At 37.4% G+C, this 21,985-nt stretch overlaps 1 protein-coding gene and 1 non-coding gene across 3 annotated transcripts; one reads left to right on the top strand and one right to left on the bottom strand.

The window, feature by feature from the left end:
* Positions 1-3,448: 3,448 nt before the first annotated feature.
* Positions 3,449-9,214, bottom strand: LOC111886649 (ubiquitin carboxyl-terminal hydrolase 5). Of its 2 annotated transcripts, XM_042896957.2 has the most exons (14): positions 8,942-9,055; positions 8,769-8,858; positions 6,803-7,054; positions 6,540-6,684; positions 6,386-6,445; positions 6,203-6,298; positions 5,726-6,133; positions 5,479-5,619; positions 5,237-5,407; positions 4,906-5,163; positions 4,666-4,814; positions 4,092-4,574; positions 3,736-4,009; positions 3,449-3,646 (listed from the first exon to the last, which is right to left on the bottom strand). In XM_042896957.2, the coding sequence occupies exons 3-14, from the start codon at positions 6,886-6,888 to the stop codon at positions 3,515-3,517; spliced, it is 2,403 nt and encodes an 800-aa protein (XP_042752891.1). In that variant the 5' UTR covers positions 6,889-7,054; positions 8,769-8,858; positions 8,942-9,055; the 3' UTR covers positions 3,449-3,514. The 2 variants fall into 2 exon arrangements, with proteins under 2 accessions (XP_042752891.1, XP_023738672.1); XM_023882904.3 differs by lacking the exon at positions 8,769-8,858 and having other exon boundaries at positions 8,942-9,214.
* Positions 9,215-20,437: 11,223 nt separating this feature from the next.
* LOC111886685 (small nucleolar RNA R71) lies at positions 20,438-20,544 on the top strand. The gene has a single exon (XR_008226103.1). It is a non-coding gene; the product is annotated as a small nucleolar RNA R71 (small nucleolar RNA).
* Positions 20,545-21,985: the final 1,441 nt, after the last annotated feature.

Raw genomic sequence — 21,985 nt, 5'->3', positions numbered from 1 at the left:
CAATCGAAATATCTTGGTTTTTTTTATATTTATTATTTTTTATCTATATAGAAATTTCAAAGATACCGACCGTAGTTTTCACGGGTTATAACCTAGTATATTATAATTCAAATGTATAAAAATGTGTAGTTCAATTGAAAAACCGATGATAATACATTTTTTATTTATGGGATGAGAGTTCTTTTTTCTTTCTTTTTTTTTGAAAATGTTTTGTCCTAATAAGAAAATTTTCAAAATCTTATGTTTTCCAAATAAAAAGTAGCATATTTCACATTTGATTGTCATTTTGACAAATGGACAAAAATTGATGGTAATTTTTATTAGGGGTGTTCAAAACCGGATATCCGAAAATTCGAATATCCGAACTTCGGATATCCGAAAATTCGGATAGTTGATTTTTGATATCCGAATCCGTATCCGAAATTTCGGATATCCGAAATTTCGGAGACGGATTCGGATATTAAACCGGATATCCGAATTTCATTAATTTTAAATAAATATCCACATCTGAACATCAGATCCGTAAAATCACCGTAACTCTTAAAATTAATAATACCAACTATGTTAAATCTTGCGACATAGATGGATATCGATAGCAACAAATAAATATATGTAGCATTTACTTAATAGTTTTTTATTATAAGTCAACGAACCAGGATTATAACAAACAAATATATAACGATTGTAAATGGAAAGGTTTGCAATAAAAGTTTGGAAAGAATGGTCACGAAAAAGTTGAAAATGGTGGGGAACATTAGTCCATTAAGCATGTCAATGTTTCTAATTTCTCATTTTAAAATATTAAAAAATAAAGAAAAATTATTTTTTTCGGATATCGGATATTCGAAATATCCGAAACTTTATAAATTCATTATCCGTATCCGAATCCGAAAAATCGGATATCCGAAATTTTGGATAATTTCGGATGCGAATATTTTTGAACACCCCTAATTTTTATGGTTATCCTTTTTTGTGTAACTAAATATGCAAGCCTAATGATTACATATTGTATTTAAAAATTCATTCCGAAATATATTTTTTGATAGATAAGGCCGGAGGGTATAGGTGGGAAACTCCCCTCATTTTTTGTGGCCACAAGACCATTCCCTTCATTTTCCTTTCCTTCACCTAAACTCAAGGAATAGGTTGGAAACTTCCCTCACTATTTTTTTATTTTTTTTTTTAAAATATATTTCCCATAAATATTATATTCATTTTGTATGGAATTAAAAACCATGAATTTTGATATATTTTTTATAATTTTTAATAGGTATATAATTTAATAAGTATTAAAAAAGATTAAAAAAAAAGTTGACAAATAAGAATAGGAGAGAGAGTGAGGGAATTGGCTCCCTCACCACCTTTCTCTCAGTCAAGGGATGCAGCTGAGAGGGAAAGCTTCCCTCACCCGTACCGTTCAAGCCTAACCATACTATTTTTAAACATTATACAAATAAGGATTTAAACCCTAATCTCTCCTCCCTACATGAAAACTCTAGAGAACAATATTCGTATATACAAGAAAATCAAATTCATGTATGTAACATTTATTAAAAGCCTTTTATAAACTTGCAATAATAAAAAAAAAAAATACTAATTTCTAATAAGTTAAGTAATATGTTGATCATATTAACAAGTATATATATGAAAAGAATATTATGGTGAGTTTATTTCTCATCTTTTTTTTCTAATACAGTTGTTTCTTTACCGATGTTTGTTGGAAAATGGTGGAGGCGAGATATCTTGTTCTTTTGTTTATATGTTGACTAGTTATGTTGGTCTTTTCGGAATGGCTCAAATTTCGTCAAACAAAAACCTAGGAAAGCTAATTTGTTTGGCAAGATTATGTCAGTCTTTTCTCAGGTTGCTTATAGACATAGATCCTCAAAATCTGATCGGATTTGGTGACTTCATGGTGTAATTATTGTAATTTCTAAGATATAATCCAACTTGTTGGTAGCTTCTACTAAAGAAAATCCTTTTGCATCAAAAAACAAAAAATTTACCATTTGGGTTACATCCATCACTAATTTAAGTTTACCTAACAATTGTTCATCAATTAAAAGAAGGAATGTCTTAGAAAAAAAATCATTACCGAACAACTATTATAATAAAAAACGAAAAACGGTACATGTTAACAAAATCCACTTATAAATATCATTTGTAAGTTTTACCACTATGCTACAAATTTTTTGGTGTAATTAAGAAAACGTTAATTATTATATTTATGATTACTAATAATTATGGAGTATAAAATAAACATCATGGAGAGAATAAATTATACAATCCCCCGATGACCACATGTTGAGTAGTGTTGATTCCAAAATTATATATTTATAGAAATAGCTAAGAGTTTGAGTTCAATATAAGAGTTTTAATTCCAATATGAATTGTCATACTTGTAAGCTATGAGCTAAGAGTTTTAATTCCAATATGAATTGTCATACTTGTAAGCTATGAGCTCTCATGCCAACTATATAAAAGGTCGTTGTGCACCTGATTCATACAAGTATTAGAGTTTTTGTTCCATTGTGGGTTTGGTTTCTTTTATGTTGTTAGCTTTTGTGCTAGATACATAGAAAACCCTTGTGCACCTTATTTATACCACACACGACGTTCTTGAAATAGTGATGAGCACCGAGTAAAACTGTGTGAGTCAGCTCAAGGCTTTTCTGGAGACAACACTTGTGTGGAAGGAAACATACATCTTCAATATTAGCCGCAAGAGAGTTTGATTGGAACGTTTAGGTACGACGTCTACTCTATTATCAGCCCCCCTCTACTTATTTGTAAATTATGTAGTTGTATATAAATTTGATCTAAAAATACAAATTTAATAATTTTCATTTTCAAAAAGAGACTTATGGACTTTGTCTACGTGTATGTCCCTGGCCTGATGTTTACTTCTAAACAAATAGTTATCGAACACAAAAATTCAATCCGTTTCGTGAGTTGAACCCAACAAAAAAAATCCACTTTATTGGAAGTAGACGTAAACGAGAAGTTGTGACCTCAAGTCAATGGTAGATTAAGATCACATTTGTTATTCTGACCACATATCAATTTCTAAATTTCCATAAATCTTATAATTTCAAATCATTTATTTGTACTAAAAAAAAAATAAGTTTCTTGAAAATGATGTTAAACTAGGAATTTAAAGCACCTTGGCTTTACACGTACACAAAATATGTGGTCCTTAGTTTCATAAAGTCTAAAACTTTACAGAAATCACTATACTTCACAATTCACATAACCAAAAACTTTCCAATTTGGAAATTTGAATTATTTTATCTATAGTCGTTTTTTTAAAAAGCAAATCCACTTGAAATTCTATCTTACCATCTATACCATTTCTTTTTCTTTTTATAAAGATCGAGAATGTGTTTCCTAAAGAAAGATAATGTACTATAAACCCTAAACCCTAAAACATTTAGGAGTTTAAAAACAGTTTTTAAGATCTAGTGCACATGTTTTTTATTATTAATAATCTTAATATGTTATACAAATGTGGGTTTTAAGATCCATTGTCATCGGTTTTGACCCTTCTGTAAAAGAGGACATAAGCAGCATTTGACTTGACATCATCTTCATTAATGGCTGATATGTGGCTATCATCAAAGTTGTACCACCGGTTTTCATCAATAAGCTTCACAACATTAATGAAAAGAAATAATTAACTAATTAGTTGAAATTTATATAAAAAAAGAAAAAAAAATTACAAGATCATGAACTGACCTTAATATATGCAGTATAGTGACCACTTCCCATGCCACCATAGTGATTTGTCAACGCATAGAGTTCATACACTTGACGACTTGAGTTGTTTTTATTAGCAACGTATTTTGTCAAGTCAAAATCATGAATTGGAAAGTTGACAAATGTCTCCAGCTTATGCTTCATGGATCTGCTATACGAAAACCTTTTCAAATGGATCACAAGAACTTCCGGAAGCCTCCATAAATCCAACTTCTTACTTGCTTGCCTTCTCTCTTTGCATTGAGGACAATACCTTCATTCACCAAACGAAAACGAAATAAATCACAAGGCCATGCATTCATTCATTATTCAAGGGCTAAATAGTAATTTCTTACCACATGTCTTCAGGCACCAAAGGCTCCTCGCGTAAGAAAGCTTCCAAGCATGTGTACAAAGACAGAGGCTCGGTTCGTGTTTTCTTTGTGGGCCCGTATTTATAAACTTCGGGTAATTTTTCCAAGTAATGTGTTTGGTATTTTTTCAAAAGCTTTGGGGACCAATCAATGAAGAGGAGTATCGACATTGATGATGAGGGGAATCTCACGGTTCTTTCTTCCCCAACGGAAAGATCGATACACGCGTTGTTTCCGTCGACTAACTTTAGCGGAAGTTTTCGTGATTCCGATTCCGTCTTGGAATCGGAATCGTCATCGGGTTCGGAATTAGAGACCGGTTCGGTTCTTAGCATGGGAGAGAGCATTGTGTGGACGATTAATTGTATATCGCCTCTTGTGATTGTTGCATCACATGAAACGGGAAAAACAAGTGGGGTCCCGTATGCCTTCCATCCCGTTGTGCCCCGTGCATTTCCGGTTTCCCTTAAATAGATTATTAAAAAAAATATGATGAGAAAAATAAAATAAAATAAAAAAAGAGTTAAATGCTTTGTATTTTAATGACATGACTTACAGCTCTTGACGACGATGTATTAACTGGAGAAATTTAGTATTTTTCATGGACTTGGGGATCTTATAAGCACTAAGATGATCATCGTCTTTTATGGAGGATAATGACATGAGAGGATCCTCCAGAAACCGGTGAATCAAGTGATTCCGTATCTGTGAAAAACAAAAAAAAAAAAAAACCAATTTGATTTAATTTAAACAATTAAACATGATGAATGTAATATGTTATGAGTTATGTTTTGACCTCGACTAGAAAGACTTTTTCATTGTTTTTTAAAGCACAAGCAGTGGAAAGTGCTTGAATCAAGTCTCTGCAACGTCCCTGTTTGGGTACTGTTACAGTTACAGTGGTGGGCACTGCACTTCCGTCACAGCTGAATACTGTGACACTCATTGTTCGGGTGGTGGTTGATTGAAGTGGCAATGACAGATACATAAATGGGTCGAATGTAACCGAAATCTTCTCACATACAGGACAAACCAAAGTTGACTTATATTGACCCTGTTCAACAAACAAACAAACCCATCAAATTATATTATTCAAGAAGCGTTGAATGAAAATTGATGATGCTTACTTGGCAAACATCCACAATTATTGAATCATTTCGAGCAATGTGATTGGCCCAATATTCATCAGCAACTTCTTCATCAGGTCGACCATCTGCATCTCTGGATTTTATGTAAGGCTTGTGTTTCACACGGTTTAAATCTTCATGTAATCCATCAAGCAAAAATGCCAGAAGCTCCTGAGATGAAGTAAACATATAAAACATAAACAATATATTTCATTAAAGGCTAAATGCAAGAAATAGAAAACCTGAGAATCATGCTGATTGTATCCACTAAATTGTGGTGCAAAACGAGCAAGCTTTGCTTTGAATTGCCTTGGAGCAAATGGAGTCCTTCCTGGTGCCCATAACTTCCTAAGTAACTCACCAAATGCTAAAGCTAACTCACCCTACAAATTACAAAACCAATATTATATTAAATAGTTAATACAACTAAAAAAAACTACTCAAAAATAAAAATATTAAATAACAGTTTGTGTTAAAAGTAAAACTTACCACCATTCCTAAAGGGTTATGCCAGTTGATCTCTTGGTTATAATCTTCTCTAAAGTATCTAGCAAATTCTGGTGTATGAACAAGACACTGAATAGCACTATTCATAAAGCAAGTGTTTCCAAAATTTAGCAATCCAGTTAAGCCACCAGAAGAGCCACGTGTGCTGACACCAACACTGACAGGTGTCTGTGTCTGTGTCTTATCTTCTGATTCTTTGATTGCAGAAGACAAATTCTGAAGTTGTGACACTTCTGAATTGTTGTTTTTTGGAAGATTTTTGTTTGCTGAAAGAACTGGATAGTTAGTTTTGGAAGGCTCTATAAGTCCTGTTGACTCGTTTTTAGCAAACCCGTTTTCTTGAACATCATTTCTACATCCACCACCATTGTCAATGGCTTCCACCAAGATCTGTATTCAGAAATAATCAAATCAAGTAAAACATGTTATGTAATTAATGTCTGTAAAGATGTAACTCACGTCTTGATCCATTTGTATGTTGGCATCATCAAGGGTTTTATCCAGGTCATTCATCAAAGCATGTTTTCTGTGGCTGTAGTAATCCCAAATGCTGACCTGGCAGACCATGGGTAAAAAGAATAAAGAATTATAAAGAAAAAAGAAAACTTATCCGAAGTGAATAAAATATATATAATTCTTTACTTGCTCCGAATTAAGCTGAAATATCTCACAAGCCTTTTTGTGTAGTGTGCCAATTGTTTCCTGCTCACAATAAGTTCAAATCTTATCATCTTGATTAAGGGAGTGAATTATTTGTAAATTTTAATATTATAATAATAATAATAAGTTTGTTTACCTTTTTGCTTATTCTTATGGCACATTGGTCACCTTTTGGCATTAAATGTAACCGAAGGCGTAAAGGGTAAACTTCTACAGATAATTCAGTTTGACTTTGACCACAACTTATCACTTTTCTATCCAATTTAGGACCCCCTCCATACCTGTATTTCAAGAAATCACTTGATGTTTCCTCGTGTATTTCTTGTAAAACAGCTAATAATACTTTGTTTTTTATAATATTTCAGCAAGATTTGGAACAAAATGTAAGATAAAACTAACCATGAACATAATTGATTCCAAGTTTCTTCAGGGACCAAAATGTAATCAGTGTGTTCTACCAGTGTATCATGGAGCTCAATACCCATGGTTGAATTTGTAGATGCTGCTTCATAAATTAAATCAGAATTGTCAATGGTTGATGGCCTTTTTGGAGTATTTGAACTGCCTAAATCATGATGATCTGAAGATGATCCTTCATTTGTGCCACCTGTCTTGTTTTGAGTAACATAACTTATCCATTTCTCCCACCATCTGTCAACAAAATGTTTACAGTAGGCATCTTTATTTCATAAAAGGATAACATTTATCACAGAAAAAGCTATTTGATATCTTAAATAGATACATTAGCATATTCAATACAGAAAACAGTGATGGATTTATAACAGCTAATATAAACTACTGAAAAACTCCTAAAACCCATGGTTCAATTATCATGCTGATTTATGAATCAACATACTTTACAGAAAAACAGAAATGTCAAGATTTTGTTTATTGATGACACGTTTTTGTACTTATGTGTAAACTGAATCTAATAATATTCTTGTAGACTTTAATGGTTTTGTTTATGTTATTCTTGACTTGACCAAAAAGTCAATAAATTTAATCATCGCCCCAAAAGTTGAAGTTAAAATCATGTTTATGAAGTTCAGCTTCAGAAACTATCTACTTTGTACTAGTTCTTACTGGAATAAAATTCAAAAACTATACAGAACTCATCTAATGATGCCCTAATTGCATTTGCACATAATAATTGTGGAATTAGCTGCATGGACCTCAAATTCAAAAACATCACACCCACGTAAATTGGATACTAAAACCCTAATTTTTTAACACTTTTCTACGTGCTTTACTCAGAAATAGATTTCCTTATAAGAGTTTCATGCTACATAAATGCCCATTTAAAAGAAAGAAAGAAATATTACTTGAAAAACATATGTTATGAATTGCGAAAGACAAACTAGATATCACAAGAAAAGTAGCATCATAACTACAGTAATAAAACAAATGAAGACACATAAAACAAGGAAATCTTTGTATGCTATATTTCACTTGCAATTTTGCAACAAACTTGTTTCTGTCACTTGCATACTAGACTTCTTGAGTACAATGATGTAACATAGCAGTTAATGCAAGGTTCAACTCTCCCCAATGTAAAGAAAACCTAAAAAGTATTGCACTTTCTTTATCATTTTACCTTATATGGGTTGCCTCTAAACTAATCCCACACGCAAATGTAACATGATTTGGTGTATGCAAGTGACATTGTGGTGTGATAGGGTTCAGAGTGAATCTAATAGCACTCTCATAGACTTTTATGCACATCTGTTCACTTTATTCTTCCCTTGACCAAAGTAGTAATTGAGAAACATTATTCCTAGCCCTTTGTAGTTTCCTCTATCTATCTTTTGAGGACCTAACAAAGCCTTAATTGCACTTTGTACATGACAATTATGGAATTAACTGCATTGGATACTAAAAGTCTAAAACCCTAATCCTTTTTAAAACCACTAAATGCTACCCTAAAAAGAAAAAATTTCAATCAAGGTGGAATTGAAGTGGAAAATTATGTTCTTCATATCAGCCTCAAAAACTATCTGATTATGTTCTTCATATCAGCATCAGGTATTCATCTAACTAAGCCTTAAGTAAACATAATAACTATGGAGTTAAATGTATGGAGCTTGAATTACAAAACTTTGGATTGCCTTTCTCGTCACACCCAGGTAAACTGGATACTAAAACCCTAATCGTTTATACAAGCAATGCATTCTACCCAAAAAAGCAAAAAATTTCAACCAAACCAACGTTGAAGTGGAAAATCGTGCATAGATGATAGATCAGCTTCCGAAGACTGTCTAGTTTGCACTAACTCTTACTCGTACCAAAATTCAACAACTACAGCATCGGGAAATCATCTAACTAAACCATAATTCTAGATGATAGTTATCAGATTAACTGCATGAACCTCAAAATCGACAGACATCAGCCTTTCTTTTCTCGAAGCACCCCCTTAAATGGAAACCAAACCCCTAATTCTTTATGAAGCCGCTACATTCTACTAAAATGACCAACAAATTCAATCATCGTCTCGACAGATATAGATACGCGATTGAAAGAGATAAAAAGTATCAGACTTACCTTCGACTAATTAAACAAAACGTATCGCCTACTTTGGTTAGAGGTTCGGCTGCCATTGATGTGGAATGTATGATCTGCATCTCTTCCTCCGGCGAAAGTTCTCTTGAACTACCGCCCGTGGCTGAAACGTCCACCATACCTTCTCTCTGTAGCACTTTCTCACTCCAGAAAATAAGAAGGGGGTTTTCAAGGGTTTTGATTTTTTGAAGTCGAACGAAACTGTGTTTCTTCTTGCTTATGTCTGTGACATCTGAATTTCTAGACGAAGTTGTTTTTTTGATGAAATGAAGAAAAAAAAAATGTGAACTTTCTATTTTCATTCTTTTTAATAGCTGAATTACCTAAAAATTAAAATATATTTGTCCAATTTAATTTATAGATAACATATTTATATTTGAAAATAACTTTAAAATATTATATGTTCAAATTTTTAATTTTCATATTTTAAAAAATATTTTATGATTATTTGAAATCTTTATTTTTATCGATTGATTATTTTTCTTTTTTTTTTATAGATCTAAGTTTAAATTCTTTTATACTATCTGTAACTCTCACAATATTATATTTATTTAAATTGCTTTGTTATTAAACAAGGCCTATGTATTTTTTTAGACAAAATTGTAAAAATGATCCCTTTGATTAGGTGGAAATTATCACTTTGTGTCAAAAATGTTTTGACTAGTCCTTTTGGTCCAAAGGTTTTCATTTTGTTGCGAGTTTACTCCAATTTATTTAAAAAAATATTTAAAATGACAGATTTGCCATTTGGTAATTTCTTTTTCTATTTTTGTATTTATTTAAATATTTTTCTAATTAAAAATAAAATAAAAAAATAAACTTTTCTCTCTTTCTCTCTCTCTCCCTAAACCCAGCCATCGCCTTCTTCATCTACATTATGATTTTCTATCCTAATATCCCCCAGTTCTGTAGAAAGATCGATAGGTTTGTCGTTAAGCAGTAACAGAAATCAGATCTTGGTTTGCATCAAGAACACATGCCTTGATTTTCCCTTCCAAATCTTGAAACCCCTGGTATCGGAGCTGGATCTACAATGGTGGTCGTCAAAAACCCTAGCGTCGTCATCTTCATCAATTTGGATTTCAGCCACCAAATCTATTCTTCACCGGCGTATGTCGTCAAACCACCAGCTCCATCATCTTTATCAGCAAACCCTAGCTCGTCGTCGCCTTTGTTTCTCTCCATCTTTGACATTTCATCGTTTACAGGAGTTCAGATCTGTTCGTCGGACTTCAGACATGGTAAGCTCACTTTTGTCGAACAATGGCGTCGCCATCTTCCTCAGTCTCATCGTCCTTATGTTATGTTCATCTTGAAACCGATGTCGCCTCGTGGCCTCCCTCTTTACGGATCTGCAACACCCATTATATCGTTGTCGGAATCGAAGGATTTGTTGAGGAATGTCATCTTTTGAGAAGGTAGTGTGACAACCCGGAATTTTCATTCGGTCAAACCCTAAAAGTCAATCACTTCATATTATAAGTCAAGTTTAATTTTACTTGTTTTTGGGAAAAATAAAGTTCGTCTGATTATTTTAATATTATTTTTAAACGAACGGGTAAAAGAAAGTGTCATCTCGGGTTTTGAAATTTTAGAAATTGCAAACACCTCGTGTCTTAGAAGTTCGCGGCCAAACTTTTAGGTTTGGGTTGAAAAATCACCCAAAAACTGTGAACTCATACCTATGTATGAGTTTACTCCCCAAGACTAGTCATTATTGAGTTTGCTCCCCAAACACCAAAAGAGTAAACTCCAAAATATCCTCTCAAGTATCATCCAAGTTTTTATTCAAAATCTTCAATCTAGTAAGTGTTTTTAGCCCTTTCAAGTTAGTATATCACTTAATCTTGTGATTGTACATCCTTTAATCCATTCATTTATGTGTTTTGACTAGTTTTTCCAAAACACCAAGAACACACACTAGTGTTCTTGGACTTAAAGTTCATTTCAAGCTTCCACAATGTAAGTACTTCTATCCTAGAGTCATTTAAAGCTAGTTATACATGTTTATACCAAGGAAAAGTCCCAAGAACACCAAGAACAAGGTGTTCACGGTTTTGGGAGGCTCCCAAAACCGTAAACACCAAATATAGTGCCTTAGGGTGCTTTAGGGTGTCTAGATGCTTCACAATGCCTTAGGGACTTGTCTAGATCCATCCTTGATGAGTGTATCACACAAAAAGCACCAAAATCATATATTTTTATGTGTTTACGGTTTGGGGAGCTCCCAAAACCGTAAACACCCCAAATGATGTGTTGAAGTCCCATAAATGTCCCACGGTTGTTCCTTATGTCTAAATCTAACCTAGACTAGTGCCATGTTTGAGCTAAGGACTTGAAAACCGACAAATACCAAACTTATGAGTTTAAGGTAGTAAACTCATGATTTTAAGGTAGTAAACTCATGTAGAAATGGTCCTTAGACCGTAAACTCCATTTAGGAGTGTTTTGATGCCATACAACACTTCCTAAGGCTAAATCATGAAGTAGGAATGCTTGGAATAGCTTAGAAGACTTCAAACCAACAAATAGTCAAAAGGTTAGGAGTTTACGACTGATGGAACATCAGCCTCAGGCGAGTCTTCTGGTCTTCTGCTGCGGCGGAGATCTAACATCACAATCAGAGAGACGTGTTAGAGCCGCCCCAGGGACTGTGCCCCGGGAGCGGGCTCCGACGGTCAAGTTAGATCAGCTAGAAGATCTAAGATGGTCCTCCATAGCTGGAGAGAACCATCTGGGTGCTGGTGGTGGCTGACGGCGGCGGGTGGCGGTTGAGCCACCCGGCCGAAGTGTAGTGGCGGTTGAGCCATGGGGAAGTCTAGTGGCGGCTGAGCCACTTGGGGGAGAGTCTAGGGGGAAGGTCCCTCTCCATGGAGGAGGTACTGTTCATTATATAGGGGACAATTAGGTCAGGCCTTGGGTCTGCCTAAATCAGGCCCAACTATGGGTGAGGCCGCCCGGAGGTGTCGGGCGAGGCTGGCGGGCGCGCACCAGGCAAGGCTGGCGGGCGCGCACCAGGCAAGGCCTTGGGCCTGCCCAAATCAGGCCCAACTAGCAAGGAGCTAGGTGAGGCCGCCCGGAGGCGCCGGACGAGGCTGGCGGGCGCGCACTAGGAAAGGATGGCAAGGGAGTGCCAAAGAATTATAAGGTAAACCGGGATACTCGTAACCATACTGACTAGAGTACCAGACGCCCTACAAGCGTCTAAAATGTGACATTTGTCACCCGTTGGCTTGGTAGGCCGGGACTGTAGCTAGCAGTCTGGGTGCGGGGTTGTCAATCCCGTATAGATCTATACACACAATGTCCGCTCTCCCTACAGGAGACTTTGGTTACCAACTAGACGACGGAGAAGGCCGTGTCCTGAAGATGCATCCCAAATAGTGGGTAGTGGGTTTCTAATGTAAGTGCTGAACTAGAGGTAGAGACTCATAACTGAACTGACTGAAGTAAACCCGTATGTCTATGCTTGTGTACATAATATATAAATAATGAATCAAACGACCTTCGGATGGACATCCGATCCCACCAGACCACATCTCAACGAAGAAAAGGAAATAGGGCGGACAAGTCTTCCTAATTCCTTCAATCATTATTTATATGCATCTATACAAGCACATACATACATCTAACTACGCTTGAGTGTGTATCAAGTGGAATCATATCGTGAAGTATAAGTGTACAGTGTGGAATATCCGACTGGTGAAGTATAAGCGTACAGTGGAATATCCGAGTCGTGAAGTATAAGTGTACAATGAAATATCCAAGTCGTGAAGTATAAGCGTACAGTGAAATATCCAAGTCGTGAAGTATAAGCGTACAGAGTGGGATAATCGAATTGTGAAGTATAAGTGTACAGAGTAGGATAATCGAGTCGTGAAGTATAAGTGTACCAAGTGTAAGTGTAGCACGAAGTGGAGACGATGATAAGTGAAGTAAGAGCGTCTATCAAGTATAAGAGGCTACAAGTATAAGCGATATAGAGACAAAAATCCGGTATAAGCGTATCATGAAGGAAATGCGTTATCAAGTAGGAGTTTTAAATAAGTAAAAGCGAAGCAGCAGTAACAAACAAGTAAAAGTATACGTTGTGAAAGAGAACTTTGATTAAAATCTTGTAAAACCTTTATAAACCAGTTTAAAGTGAGTTTTAAATAAAGCAGTATAAATAAGAGTCTTGAAACAAACGAAAACCTTTTTGAAAACCATTATAGTGTCCTACTTGGTAAAACAGTGTACAGTGTGGTAAAATCTTGAGCATGCGGGTTATCAATCACATGTGATTGATATGATAACTGGCATGTTTAACTTGTATTCCCCCCTATAAAACATGTAAAAACATTGAAAGGTTCATTCAGGGGTATGAACTCGCCTGGTGTAAGTAGGTCCGACGAAGGCGCTGTTTGGGCGTTCGGTGTCACGCAAGGACTCGAACACACTCAATGACCTATTTAACATATGATAACATATGTTCACATACAATTAGTATATTTAATACTAATTAAACAAGTATACGCACTCAAAGGAGCGGAAAACACTTTAGATAAGTGTTTGGGTGTCCCGGGTAGCGTCTAAGGGTGTGTATGGCTAGGGAATGGAGTTTACTCTCCAAAAGTAAACCCCTAACACCATGTTTACGGCCCAGGGACTACTCACCATGAGTTTACGGCCGTAAACTCATGGTGATGGGTTCTAGGGTGTTTTAAGGCTTCTACTTGCTCATGGAATTATTCTAAGTCCAAAACCATAAGGTGTGAATGAGTTTAAAGCATGAAATGGCCCCTTTGAGGAGTTTACGGCCATAAGCAAGGGAGCTTACGGCCGTAAGCTCCTATACCCTCTTTCTTTTGGTGTATTAAGGGCTTAAGTGGTAGTGGGTAATTTCCTAAGCATTTTTTCCAAGTCAAATGGAGAGTTTAGGGCACCAAATAACCCCTTTGTGGGAGTTTACGGCCCAGGTACCCTTCCATGAGGGGTTTACGGCCGTAAACTCCTTATGGAGTTGTTTTAATTGCATTTAAGGTCCCTAGCTTGTTTTTGGTCGATTCTAGAATTTAATCCAAGGCCAATGGTGTGTTTAAGGGCATTTTTAACACACAAAAATGAGTTTACTCCCCATGAAGAGGAGTTTATGGCCCAAGCATGTTCTTGGGCAGTAAACTCTTGTTTACTCTTCAAAATGCTAGTTCATGGTGTTCTAAGTCCGATTTCATAAGCCTACAAGTCATATCCAAGCCTTAGGGACAATTTGGAGGGGTTTTGGGGCTTAAAAATCCCATTAATTGGTGTTCACGGCCCAAGAGTGTTCTTGGGCTGTAAACTCATGATGTTGTCCCTATTATATGTTTTAAACTCGAATTTGTACGCTAGATAAGTTATACAACGAGTTAGGATAGTTTACCTACTCGTTTGGGGCTCGAAACGGACGATTTTTGGCTCGGTAAAAAGTTGTAGAGAGAGAGAGTTTGGAGAGTGTAAAAAGTCTCCAATGGACTCCACTCACCCTTATATAGGGTTTTGAGTCGGGGCTCAGTGGAATTCTACCCAATACTGCCGTTAAACGGGGCTTTTGGTCGCACCCGATTTAGTGGTCGTAATAATAAAAACTAACTTTTTCCAATTAAATGGAAATGTATGTTATGTGTTTTTATTTCCTTTCATCACGACTTAACGGCCTATTGAACATAAACAATTGTAATGTTTATTTAATTGACGACCTCCAATTAACGGAACTTTTATAAACTGGAATATTCCGTTAACGGTAACGGGGAAATGTAACGGGACAACTTGGGTTGTCACACAAGTCTCCAAAAGTAGAATGACCAATATGGGAAAGCATATGCTACATTGCATGGTGGTAAAAAATTGAGCCAAAATAATCTTGAATATATTGACAAGAAGAATAGCATCAACCCATAGAAGACTAAAATGTCAAGGGTCTGGAATCTTGTGAAAATCTAATATTCACGACGTGAGTGTGAAACAATTCACGACGTGAGATCGAAACTTAGCGTATTCTGAAAACCTCCTGATAACTGACTCACGGCGTGAATAATAAAAGTTCACGTCGTGAAAACTAGACTAGCAGAAAAGATTGCCCAATTCTTCTTCTAATGTCTTAATGTATTAAGACTCTTTCAAAGTCATCAGTTTATGACTCTTTCGCTGACACTCCACTCTCTTAACTCACCCCACACTTATTTTGAAAATATAGGTCTCGACTCTCGGCATTAAACACTCCCGGCTAAAAACGTACGCATTCATAACTCGCTATCCCTCCTAGGCGCTCCTTAGCAATTTCTGAGAAACAATCAACAACGAAGAATAAAAGTAACATAATATTCAAAGTAGTTCTTACAATCCCATAAAAACAAACTAAAAAAAAACTAAAAACAAATCAAACAAAATAAATAACGATCAATCATCCTCCTCATTTTCATGCGCTCCACTGGTACTAGCTCCATCACCTCCACGACCACCATACTCTGACCATCGTGGGCAAATCGGGTAATGATACCCTAAATGAGGCGGCTGCTCCACCCCAAGATGCCGAACAACATTCTCCATCGTGCCACCTATCCAATTCACACTCAACGATAACTGGTCAAAGTAACCAGCCATATCACCCCCAAAAGGCGCACCAACCATGGAAGCAGGTGGGTGTATCGGCTGCCCGCGGTCCCCCCTTCCTCTCACGTTCCTGCGCCTCGGTCTCGGCTCTGGCGCAGGTTGATCGGCTGGCTGATCATCCTCATCATCACCCTCAACATCTGATGGAACGATGCCCCAATGCGATCCAAAATTTCTGACCACCCGCATAGTTTCCAAATATCCCATACCAAAGTCATGCTCGTCCACACATGTCATGGATCTAGTAATATCGGGAACAACCAAATGATAAGAACGGGCCAAACGAGTAACAAAATGCCCCCCACAAATGGGGTTCCCAGGGCGCGAACTCGCGGCAGACCCGGCCAGAAAACGGGCTAGAAAATACGGGATGTTGCAACAGACACCAGGCTGTAAGATGCACCATAAGAAAAATAATTTCTGCTTAGTCACTTTGTCTCCATGCCTCTTATGGTTGATGGAAGGTGATGAACCGGTGGAGTAAACGATGGATCGGGGACCGAATACTGCTCTCGGGAGATACTCCGGAATTAAACATCCCGGAGGCAATGTTATGCTAAAAAGAATACCCCGTGACACCCTCCGCATATCCTCTAGCAGCCCCACTCAAAAACATGCCAAACTCGGGAGTCATAGCCTCCTGTCGATCATACAGTCCTACTCTCCAAGCAAACTCAACCAGGCTGCACTCCCGGTACTCACCCCCCAATCGAAATACCAACGCCTGTGTAAGCTTGAACTCGCCTTTTATATGCCTTCTTTGAATTTTCTTTTTTAACTTTCTCCTCTTCTTCAAGCTTGCGTTTTGTGCCCTTAGTTTCATCCTTGCACCTCATCGCATCCTCCTCCACTTGCACCACCGACTTTGCCACTCTTGAAGTGACCTCCTCTTCATCACTTGTCATCTCCTCATCCTCTTTACTCACCCAAGAAGGTGGACTTTTGTAAGCTATGACTTCAACCAAAAATGGAACGGATGCTCTAGGTTTTGTTCTTTTGACTTGATGAAGTGCCTTGATCTCTTCTTCCATAAGCTTCTCCAGTTCTTCTAGTTCATTGTCTTTGTTAATTGTGAACACCTCTTCTTGAACATGTTCTTTTGGGAAGCCATCTTCTATCCCAAAAACTTCTTTTTCATCTCCAACTCTCAAGGTGAGCTTAGACTCGCGGATATCAACAAGAGCTCCAGCAGTGTTAAGCAATGGCCGACCAAGGATAATTGGAACATCGGGATCTTCTTTCATGTCTAAGACTACAAAGTCTATTGGAAAAACAAATTTTCCAGTTTTCACAAAAATATCCTCCACGATGCCGCGGGGTTGTGTCACCGAACGATTCGCCATGTGAATCTTCATTCTTGTAGCCTTCATCTTCTGAATCTCTAATTTTTGATAAAATGAAAAAGGCATCAAATTAATGCTAGCCCCAGAATCGGCTAAAGCATTAACCTTCAATTTATTACCAAACTCACACGGTAGAGTGAGGCATCCAGGATCCCCCATCTTTTCTGGTGTTTCTCCTAACACAGCTTTTGAAGTTTGTTCACTTAGAATCACTGTAGACTGCTTCTTTAATTGCCTTCGAGTGTCTATCAAGTCTTGCAGTAATTTTTTATGCTTGGGAGTTTTGGATAGGGACTCGACAAAGGGAGTATTAATCGGGATCCCCTTCACATGCTTGACAAACTCTCTATGCTCCCTCTCCAGTGGACTAAGGGTAGCTTGGGACGGAAAAGGCAAGGGTGGCTGATAAACCGAACTGACTGTAGAATTTTGTTGTTCATGACGAGTCCACGTCGTGAACATATAAGGTTCACGTCGTGAATTCTGGAACTCAACAGCTTCATGATTTTCGAGCTTGGTCTTCTTCATCTTTTGATCGGGCTTCTGTGGTTCTTCTTCCAATGCTTCCAGGAACTCCGAGATGGCTTCTTCTTCGGTGTCTATGGCCATTACATGCGATTGGGTCTTCGTTTCGGTATTTTTCGGGGATAACTTCTCATGAACTAGAGTGGCTAGTTGACCAAATTGTACTTCAAGGTTTTGGATGGAGGCTTGCTGATTCTTTATCAAAGTTTGTTGTTCCAAAATGGCAGAATCAGTGGCATCATGTCTCTTTTCCGAAGCCTCCATAAACTTCATCAAAATGGTCTCTAGGTCGGGTTTCTTCTCGGGCGGTGACTGCTCCTTTTGATATAGGCCTCGACCTGTCTGTGTCACACCCCCAAACCAGAATGGCGGAAACATTCGGGGGTGGATGACTTCACGTAGTATCACAACCATTGAATATTGTAAAGAAAGTAACACAACCATCACATATATAATGAAAATGTATGTTGTTGCGTTATACATATTAGCAAAAGAATATTACAATAAGATGATAAATGTTCAATAATAAAACATCCTTAGTGTTCCCTTCTCCAAAAGCTGGTGGTTACCTGTATTACTGATTCTCTGAGAAATACAAGTGGTTTCGAAAAAGTGTCAACAATTAAGTTGGTGAGTTCATAAGTGTTTTGCATTGAAAAGTATGTCCTTTTTGATAGTAAATCGAGGTTTTCAGAAAATCCAATATTTTCTATAAATGATTCGAAAAGTTTCCCGTGTTGGAGTGCGTTAGTGTTTTCCATACTTGAATAATAGTGATAAAATTTATGTTAACAATAAAATGGAAAACTGAAATGCATATATGAATCTCATAAATCAAACTTGTTTTTATACTTTTATGTGAGTTTTATAACCATACTATTGACACTGACGGCCTGTAACAACGTTCTTCAGGTGTTGTAGTGTTATGACATTTGTCACCCCAGACCTGCCGGTCTAACTATAGCTAATAGTTTAGGTGTGGGGTTGTCAATCCCGTATAGATCTATACACAAGTATCTTGTTCTCTCTCCTAGAGATTATGGTATATAATACAGGACTTGAAATGCATACATACGAGTACATTGAAGTTTAAATGTCTCACATTACTTGGTATAAACAACTTTACGATAATAAAGACTTTACTTCTTTTGAAAGCATTTCATTTGTCGAGATGTATATGTAAAATGTATGAATCACTTGAATACTACACTCATTATAGTTTCTCAAAAGTATGTTTCCATTTAGTAAGAACAACTTGGTGATATAATAGCCCTTTAGACATAACGTTATTTTTGCATCAAAACCCTATAAGAACGATATTATAATTATGTTTATGAAATGATACTTTGGCTTGTAATGTACTTGTATTCCCCCCCCCCCTAAAGCGTGAAAAGAATTGAAAAGTAGGGGTATGAACTCACCCGTTAAGTTTGAAGAGAGAGGCTAGAGTTGAGCAGAGTTTCGACCGCGGAAAGTTGCGTCTTCGGGTTCTCGGGAATCTCTGCAGCGTAGATCCTTCGTCGGGGGCTCGAGTGCGGAAACCAAGGTAAGGAAATGGTCTCTGGAGCTGGGAGAATGGCTGAGGAATTGTGAAGGTGTGCCAAAACTCGAAGCTCATGCCATCTATTTATAGTGCTGGAAGAGTGAGTACGCGGGGCGTAATTTTGGAGTACGCGGCGCGTACCTCGTTACGCTGGGCGTAATATGGCGTCATGGCTTACGACTCCTGGCTAGCTAAGCGTAGAGGGGGCGGGCCGATGGGACTCGACTCTGGGTCTAGTACGCGGGGCGTACTCCCAGAGAACGCGGGGCGTAATCCGGCCTGTCCTCTTCTAAATTCCGTAACTTTCGCGTACGAGCTCCGTTTTTCGTGTTCTTTATATCCACGCGTAGGTGAGATTATGCTCTACAACTTTCATTTAGACTTCGTCGGCTAATTTTGACTTCATTTTTAATGATATATTTTTAATAGGCCGGGCCTCCTAAAGTTCGTAAGAAAATTCATAGGTTATTTATTCGACATCGGTTTTCGTTTGTCTTTTTATTGTTTTATTACCACTGAGGAGATCTTCAACTTCCATTTAGGTGGCGATAGCTGAATAACACTCGATCTTCAATCCGAGTTTTTAGCCCTCTACTACCGTTACGAAACTTTGAAAATTCGTAACTTCTTCATACGAGGTCCAATTTGGGCGATCTTTTTATGCACGCTCACCTTTCAACGAGATCTACGACTTTTGTTTAGATACTTAAGGCAAGAATGTATTTTATTGAGATTTTACTTTTTACGTCAAATAATGTTTTAACGTCGTGTCGTAAATATACGAGTGGTTATACTTTCTTCAATATAACCCGGTTTTGAGCGTTCTTTATGTTTTTGGAAACCTTGGCATGATATCAAATATTTGAGGCATCCCAACTTAGATACTTGAACACTTTATTTTCGAGGTTAATTCCGTTGTATTTGGCTTTCGAGTGTTACAATGCTTTTGGAAAATATAGGGTTGTCACAGTCTGTCTATATTTCTCTTCTTTTTGCCTCTTATACTCTTCATATGGCAGCCACTCCTTCTTCGGTTTCCTCCAGTCCTCATCAAACTTATCCCCACTAGAGTAGCACACTTGAACCTTTCTGTTCCCATATTCATCTGCATTGCAGTCCTTTGTCAAGTGTGGACCACTGCATCTCTCGCAACCCACTCTTATGGCATGTATCGACTGGTCCATCTGTGTTATCCTGCGGTCCATATTATTCAGCATGGCCATGACCGCTGCTATTTCTTTAGTTTGAGCCCCTACTCCGCCTTTGATTCCTTCTTGCCTCGGGTTGTGGTATTCGCGAGAATGCTTCGCGAATTCTTCAATTAGCTCCTTGACCTCCCTTGGATTTTTCTTTGTCAAAGGTCCTTGAGAATCAAGGAGTTGTCTTGTCATCACATTGACCCCATCATAAAATATTGACATCTCTTGCTGCACATTTTGGTCATGTTGAGGACAATTTCTGAGCAAGCCCTTGTATCGCTCCCATGCTTCGTATAGTGACTCCTCCGGCTGTTGCTCAAAGTTGGCTATTGCCTTCTTGAGTTTGGCTATCTTGGATGGCGGGCAAAATTGGTCCAGGAATTGCTCACGCATTTGAGCCCAAGTGGTGATTGTACCCGGTGGAAGTGCTTTCAACCACTCTTTAGCAGCTCCTTTGAAAGTGATGGGAAGCATCCTAAGCAAGACTGTGTTTCTGTTGACATTAGGGACGTTGAAGTAATCCGCAATGTCGTTGACTTCATCTAGATGCTTAAAAGCATCCTCATGATCTTTCCCGAAAAATGGGATGTCCTTCAGTGCGGTCAATATGTGTCCCTTCAGCTCGAATGTGGCAGTGGCAGGTATTGCGGGTTGGACTAAACCTGGACCCACATCTTCTCGGATTCGCTTCTTGTAAGCTCCCATGGACATTTCTTCAATCGTTGCCATCTCGTTCCTTGGCTCGTTCTCGGGTTCGCTCGTGTGTTCTTCAAATTTCGGCTCGGTATCGTATTCGGACTCGGTTTGGACGGGTGTCTGATCCAAGTGCTCAATATTGCTCTTGTGCCTCGCAGATGAACCTGACTCTCCTGTCTTCTTTCCCGACTTCCTTGAAAAAGCCGACTTCAATCCTTGCAAGGGCGTCTTTTTCTTGTGAATTGCAGACTCGGGATCTTCAAGTGGTGGCACCAAGGGCGTGTTTGAGCCTCTGGTCATGAACTCCTGCAACTTGCTAAACTAAAAACGTAAAACTGGACTAAAATAAGAAAAATTAAAAACTGAAATCTCAGCTTTCATGTCGTGAGTTTATTAAAACTCACGTCGTGAACTCTATGACAGAAACAGGAAAAAAGAAAGAAAGAAAAAATAAACTAAGCTAAGCTAGCAAAAATAAATAACCAATTAACTTTTTTTTGCAGATTTTATTCCACAAAAAAAGGGCGATTAATCTAATGCAACTTAATAAACTAATAATCTAAACCGTTCCCCGGCAACGGCGCCAAAAACTTGATGTGCACAAAAGTACTCACCAATTTTAATATTTATAACCTAACAAACTTAACTAACTATGCACTTATAGGCAGTGTACCTAGTCAGATTACAGTATAGCTTGGGTAAGTCGGGTGTCGATCACAGGGAATGGTGTTCTAATTAATTTACTTACTATTAAATTAACCTAATTTATTAACAAGTTTAAAAAGGGGTTTTATCTGATTTTACAAGATCAGATGAACTTAAATCAAATTTAATAAATGAAAACACACTCTTGTTTAGTTTGAATCCACTTCTCCCTTATGGCTAGCTAATGATTACGGATTATTAAGTTGGTTTTTAGTTGTATTAGTAATTTAGTTCTATCTTACCAATAATTAACTAATTCATGTCAAACCATGTATGTTCACACATAATTAAACACATAACTAATTATGAATGTAAATATGCTATGTAAGACTTGTTGTATAAACGCAATTATGGTCACAATACACGTTCTCTAGCACAGCTAGGC

This window comes from Lactuca sativa, chromosome 8 (assembly GCF_002870075.4).
Source record: "Lactuca sativa cultivar Salinas chromosome 8, Lsat_Salinas_v11, whole genome shotgun sequence".
In the NCBI taxonomy this organism is placed as follows: domain Eukaryota; kingdom Viridiplantae; phylum Streptophyta; class Magnoliopsida; order Asterales; family Asteraceae; genus Lactuca; species Lactuca sativa.
This window is presented reverse-complemented; position numbering and strand designations above follow the sequence as displayed.

Excerpts from the sequence above, each read along its gene's own strand:
- LOC111886649 (XM_023882904.3), bottom strand. The coding sequence starts at position 9,078 with ATGGTGGACGTTTCAGCCACGGGCGGTAGTTCAAGAGAACTTTCGCCG. Across the intron at positions 7,055-8,941 it reads TTTTGTTTAATTAGTCGAAG|ATGGTGGGAGAAATGGATAA; the intron begins GTAAGTCTGATA and ends TTTTGTTGACAG. Across the intron at positions 3,647-3,735 it reads ACTATACTGCATATATTAAG|CTTATTGATGAAAACCGGTG; the intron begins GTCAGTTCATGA and ends AATGTTGTGAAG.